At 42.3% G+C, this 6,693-nt stretch overlaps 1 protein-coding gene across 2 annotated transcripts in view; it reads left to right on the plus strand.

Annotated features, from left to right (window-relative positions):
• WDR11 (WD repeat domain 11) overlaps positions 1–6,168 on the plus strand; it is a 58,576-nt gene extending 52,408 nt beyond the window's left edge. For both annotated transcript variants that reach the window (XM_024121383.3, XM_024121384.3), the window contains exons 24-29: positions 635–730; positions 1,594–1,759; positions 2,279–2,376; positions 3,043–3,188; positions 3,961–4,040; positions 5,234–6,168. In XM_024121383.3, coding sequence (XP_023977151.1) covers positions 635–730; positions 1,594–1,759; positions 2,279–2,376; positions 3,043–3,188; positions 3,961–4,040; positions 5,234–5,391 — 744 coding nt within the window. In that variant the 3' untranslated portion in view covers positions 5,392–6,168. The remainder of the gene's footprint in view (positions 1–634; positions 731–1,593; positions 1,760–2,278; positions 2,377–3,042; positions 3,189–3,960; positions 4,041–5,233) is intronic.
• The last annotated feature ends 525 nt before the right edge of the window (positions 6,169–6,693 follow it).

A 6,693-nucleotide genomic window follows, 5' to 3' on the forward strand; every position in this document is an offset into this window, starting at 1 on the left:
GCAACGGGAGAGGCCGCAGCAGAGGGAGGCCCGCATACCACAAAAAAAAAAAAAAAAAACAAAAAAAAAAAACTTTAAAGCTCTGTCTTTGTAAGTATCTTAACCTTGGGAAACTTTTGCACTAAGTAAAGGTCCACGTAATAGAAATGAGTCCCTTGACACATTCACATAAAAAAGGATTGACTCAGTAGTTGAAAAGCTCATAAATGCTTAACGGATTTTTTTAATAGACATTAAAATTTTATTATTAACAGTCTTCTAATTTTTTTTGGTCTTAAAATTTTTAACTTGGTTCATTTTAATTTTCTTATTTTATTAATTTTTATAAATAACAAATAATTAACTTACTTGGTTTGAATTTGCTGTTCTATATATATAAAGGTAGTTTCATAATTTTTTTAACCTCCGGTACTGAAGTGCCAGTTTCTGTAAGCAGGCAAACTTGCACACAGATTATAATACATTTTAACATTTTTTCTTCTTAGATTCTTATTAAATTGTTAGATTTCTATGAAGCTGATTAATAACGTCAGAAGTCAAAGTAATGTTTACTAAAATGACTTTACGTATAATTTAAATAATTCAAAAGTTTTAAATTCCAGCCTCAATTTTCTCTCTTTCTTTTCTACTCTAGAAATTTCAGCTGGAAAGGGTTAATCTCCAGGAGGTGAAACGGTCAACTTATGATCATACCAGGAAATGTACAGACCAGCTACTTCTCTTGGGTCAAGTATGTCAGTTTTTATAACTCTTTTCATGTTTCAGGGAGTTCCTAGTTGATTAGTAATTTACAGCATTACTTATACCACACACACACACACACACACACACACACAGTTGATTAGTAATTTACAGCATTACTTATACCCCCCCCCCACCACACACACACACCACACACCCTATAGTGTTTCCCTAAAAGTATAAATTTATGCTTTCTTTCGAAATAAGACCGTTGATTAGTTATTTACAGCATTACTTATACGACACACACACACACACACACACACAGTTGATTAGTAATTTACAGCATTACTTATACCACACACACACACACACACACACACACACAGTTGATTAGTTATTTACAGCATTACTTATACGACACACACACACACACACACACACAGTTGATTAGTAATTTACAGCATTACTTATACCCCCCCCCCACCACACACACACACCACACACCCTATAGTGTTTCCCTAAAAGTATAAATTTATGCTTTCTTTCGAAATAAGACCAACAGACATTCTGAGAAAGCAAAGATATATGGTTAACCAGCTTGTAATTTTGGCTTTCATAATGTCACATGAGGCCTAACTAGTTTTGTTTTGTTTTGGTTTTGTGTCTTTGAATTGACTGGCGCAAAGCTTACATAGCACCTGTATAAACCAGAATGTGGTTTTACATTTGTCCTAAAGAAGCAGTGTTGTACTTTTGTTCAACTTGTATATACGTAAACAAAGTGTTCACAAACATTTTTGAGAAAAGTCCTCTTTAAGCTGAAAACTTCAGTGTTCCAAATTATGAATTTTAAAAGGTTATGTTGGAGGAAAATGGCCTCGTAATTAGAAGAACTGTTTCTCTTATTAGACAGACAGAGCTGTGCAGTTGCTATTGGAAACAAGCGCAGATAACCAGCATTATTACTGTGATTCACTGAAAGCCTGCTTGGTCACAACTGTCACCTCGTCAGGCCCCTCCCAGAGCACCATTAAGCTCGTGGCAACAAATATGATTGCCAATGGGAAACTGGCAGGTAAGGCATGTTTTGGGGTATATTCGTCAATACCCTGGAAAATCAGACCCACTCCTGGAAAGTAATTGGTTATTAGGGATATTTCTTTCTTTTTTATATACACTGGAGAAAAGTAGAAAGATTATTGCTAGCAGTTTATAAGATGACCATAATATAATTTAATCATCTAGACCAGAGTGCTTTTTGAAGAGTAAATGGGGAACTATTAATAATTGCCAAGACAATAGGCATAAATTGGATAAAACTGGGCACCCTAAATGCTGAAAACCAGTGAGTGAGGTAGGCTTTACTTGTTTGTTTTCTGGACTGTGTTTGTACTTCCAGCCCTGGTCATTTGAGTGGTAACATTGTAAAGCCCTATTTTAATATTTTATTTTAAAATTTAAGTCAGTAATATCCCCAATAGGTAGGTATAAAATGTCCAAGACCAGATGAAGTCAAATGGTGATTTTACCCTTTAGTGACTCGTCAGAGAGACAGCTCCAGTGTCATTTGCGGGGCTGCTGTTTTGTCTTCCAGAGGGTGTTCAGTTGCTCTGCCTGATAGACAAAGCTGCAGATGCCTGCCGCTACCTGCAGACCTACGGCGAGTGGAACCGGGCAGCGTGGCTTGCCAAAGTATGTGATTCTAGTGATTCTACTAGGTGCTTTGAACATTTGGGATAGAAAGTTCAGTCTTGAACTTTTGACTCAAGATTTAGAAGTTTTTTTTTTTTTTTTGTGGTACGTGGGCCTCTCACTGCTGTGGCCTCTCCCGTCGCGGAGCACAGGCTCCGGATGCACAGTCTCAGCAGCCATGGCTCACGGGCCCAGCCTTTCCGCGGCATGTAGGATCTTCCCGGACCGGGGCACGAACCCGTGTGCCCTGCATCGGCAGGCGGACTCGCAACCACTGCGCCACCAGGGAAGCCCTAGAAGCATTTTTGTAGCTGCAAAGCGGCTTTGCGCATATTTTCTTGCAACTTTCATCCTCTTATTCTTTGAGTATAAATTACATTTCTTATTGCAAATTGGAGGTTGCATTCGTAGCAATTAAGTGAAAGCAGCTGCCTCCTCCCCCTACTGAGGTGTGAGCCCAGACTACAGCCTAGAGGTGTTGCCAGGCCTGTCGGTCCCGAAGGTGTGGGTCCCCGTCACTGCTGGTCATGATGCTGCAGCATCAGGGGGTGTGTAATAAAGCAGAGCCGAGCTTTGTTTCATAGGTACAGATCTCATTTCAATTAAATTCTTTTTTCCTTCTATAGTGCAGGATGTCTTTGTTTTTAACGTGGGCATCTTTCCCAGGTCCGTTTAAATTCAGAAGAGTGCGCTGATGTTTTAAAGCGGTGGGTTGACCACCTTTGCTCCCCTCAAGTGAACCAGAAGTCAAAGGCACTCCTGGTCCTCCTCTCCCTGGGCTGCTTTTCCAGCGTGGCTGAGACGCTTCACAGGTACACCCAGTGTCCACGGCTGGTCAGGACCACCCGGGATTAACCACCTTGCGCTGTCGTGAGGCTCTGCCGGGTGGATGGTAGTCCTCGGTGTCGGGGGTGAAGGGAGAAGCATACGTTTTAGGTTTATTTAAAAAAGAAACCTAAAGGGATGGAACAGTCTATGTTTATTAATTCTTCATTTGGTCTAGGAACTGTGTTATTTTCCTACCAATATGCTAGTCACACCTAACAGGTACCTGTTTAAAGAGAATATTAAAAAAGTCTTCAGAGAATTGGGGACAATTCACCTTTGAGTAGAACAACTGAGACGAAGGCTAGAAGGCAGTAGGAAGGATGAAGAAAGTGTGGCGAGTTGGAGGTGTCCCCTCTGAGAACCTTGAAGGATAATTAATACTCATCACTTGTTATAGGACATTTTATTTATTTAAAAACTAAGGGAGGTAGGTTGAGGCAGATACTACAAAAGCTTACTTGTTAAATCTGGGCAATGGGTACGTGGATCCTTGTCCTATCTCTATAGATTTCTGTGGAATTCAACGATTTCACAAATTTTTTTAAAATATTAATTAAAAAGAGCGGGGTGTTGGGGTGTGAGAATTCTTCCTTCCTTTCCTCTAAGCCGGGGCTGAGAACGGTGCTGGTGCAACTTACGCAGCGCTCGGGCTTCCGGGGACAGTGTGTACCAGTCTTTACATAGAAACATGCCCTGGGATGGTTCTCCTCTCAGATACCGTAAATTACAGCACCTAACTCGTGTTCTGTTGAGCAGCATGAGGTACTTCGACAGAGCGGCCTTGTTTGTGGAAGCTTGTCTCAAGTACGGTGCGATTGAAGTCAGCGAGGACACAGATATCCTTTGCCGGGACATGTGTGCTGAGGAGGAAGCGGATGCCATGAGTGGGTTTAAGAATCTCTCTTGGTTGTGCTGCTGGGGAAGAACTATTCTATCGAGAAAGATCTGTATTCTGACCCTCCAGAGCCAGGAAAGAGGGAGAAACGAGAGGAATGGAATCAGAAAGAAGGTTGTTGCACCACCGGCATCAGCTGTGAGATAGATGGAGGGTCAGGAAGGGCTGTAAAGGGGAGGGAGCCCGAATTTTGTAATGTTTTGTTTGAACTTAAAAAGAAGATAGAGGAAGACTAGGAAAGGTAGAGGAGGCTGCTACTGGAATAAATGCATACTGGAATAGAATAAAAAGAAAGACTTGCTGTTATCCATAGTGACAGTCTAACATGGAACAAGACACAGCAGCACTTCAGAGAGACGTGTCATGCAGGCAGGTCACTGTGGTCCACGTATGACCAGGAGCATTTCAGTTCTACACGTCACTTGAGTCACATGTGTTTCTTTGAAAAGAATGAGCTTGAGAACCCAACTCCCAAGTCCTTGTGTTTGCAGAGGCCTTGTTATTATATCATTGCACTTTTTCTTGAATTGTTACATTGTGGCCTCATTTCTACATTTCATGGTTTTGATTTTCTGTATATTTTTTATAGAAAATTAAACTGAACTCAGTGTCATATATCTAGGCACTGGGGAAGTTGGCTCTAGTTTGAAGGAGCCATTTTGGATATCAGAACACAGTGGAACAGGGCTGTTTAAAATCCCAACACCCAAGCTATCTGGAGCTCTTGTCTTGGGGCAGGCTTTGTAAATAGAACCTCTCAGTGAAGCTCATCTGCCCCTTAAACCACCAGTCTCTCCGACTTTCAAATGGCATGAGGGTATGCACGTGAGTTTCACTTCTATCATCCTTCTTTCTCCAGTCGTTAAGTGCATTTAGACCTTGGAGAATCTGGGAGGATGTTAGTTGGGTCTTGTAGAAGGACAGGCTCTGGGCTCAGCTGGTGGAAGTGCAGGGACATTACACACTGAAACATCGCCTCCCCCCGCCGGGAGTTGCCCTCCCCCAGGTAGGAGGTACCTGTGCTTCTCCCGTGCTGCCCTCCCGTGGACACTCTGGCAGAGCTGGTCATTGTTTCTGGCCTGTGGGAAGCTGGTGGAGCCCTTTTTGCCCTTCTTTTCCTTAACTGTGGTTTACAGAAACTCATCTCTGCTATATATGCAGATTATGCCCGAAGTTTGAAGAACCTCGGTTTTAAACAGGGAGCGTTATTTTTTGCTTCAAAAGCTGGAGCAGCTGGCAAAGATTTATTGAATGAGCTGGAGTTCCCCAAGCAAGAACTGACTGAAGAGTGACAGGTCAGCATGTACCAGGGCACGCGGCCTCGCGAGCAGTCGGCCGGGGCGTTGGTCTGGCTGTGGACGGTCACAGCCCAGGCTCATGAGGATGCCGTCCCTGCCGGGGTCCTCGTGGGCTGTTTCACTACATGTGCACAGCAGTATGTGAACATTTACGCTGTCAGGAGCAGGTTCTAGGACCTGTATTTATCTCAGAGAAAGATGGGAACGCTTCAGATTTTGAAAGTATAACATTTTATACTTTTGGAGACAGTTTTAAGAGTCCCTGGAAACACTTTTAATTTTTTTTAAACTTAAGATCTAAGCAACTGAATTGCTTTTCTCATTGACTAGATTTAAATCTATAGTAAAAGAAGTTTGTGAGACCTATTCTGAAATCTGTGCTTTGCCTGTGTTTATATACAGTCATTCCAGGTACAAACAGAGCAGAAACATTTAAACAGTAAAGGTGACTTACCATAGCATTCCTTGTTTTCTTACCTTGAAAACAGAACTGTTGATTTCCTGATTTAGGCAGTTGCTAAATTTTGTAATTTCAGGTTCATAGAGAAATTATAAGCTTTACGTTTTGTTCCAGTATGTGGAGTCTTGTATATTTTGGATTTTAACTCCGGTGATGCGTTACAGTAACCTCCTCTCTGAAGGCGCTGTTCTTTAATATTCTTTGTTTTCTTCCAATGACTGAACTATATGAGATGTGACTTATAAATTATTGCTAAAAATTTAAATGTGTATAATTTACAGAAACAATAAATAAAAAGGGACTTCATCCCAGCCAGGCCTTTGTGTTCTCTGAGCTGCTGTGCACCAAGCCGCTTTGCTGAACCCGGAGAACCTGGGCTGCGGGGACTCGGGCCCCAGCATAGAGCTGCCTCTGAGTTCCTGGGTGGGCAGGGCTCGGCTTGTGGCTCTCAGAGGTGAGGAAATGGCCTTCCTGTCTTCTCCTCCTGGACGTCCACGGTGGCACGTATCGTAATACCCACCAGGAGGTGTTTTTAGATAAAATCGTAGTCTCTACCCTTAGATATCAATCAGTCTGCCCCATCGGACAAGGAACTGAGATCCGTGGAGAGGAAGAGCCTGTCCTGTGAATGCTTGTTCCCAGGCCAGTGCTTTGGCTAAATGTCCTAGAAGAAACCCAGGACCCATTCATTGGTCCTGTGATTGGCTAACCTTCTTGCCCTTTCTTTGCCTAGGTAGGTTACATAGAATTTTTGAAGGCCATGGGCAAACCCAGCTCTCTTTATATTGTTTATTAGTTAAATGATTGTCAGGATAGACTTTATTAATTCAACCGTC

The sequence above is a fragment of the Physeter macrocephalus genome, chromosome 20, assembly GCF_002837175.3.
Source record: "Physeter macrocephalus isolate SW-GA chromosome 20, ASM283717v5, whole genome shotgun sequence".
NCBI lineage: Eukaryota > Metazoa > Chordata > Mammalia > Artiodactyla > Physeteridae > Physeter > Physeter macrocephalus.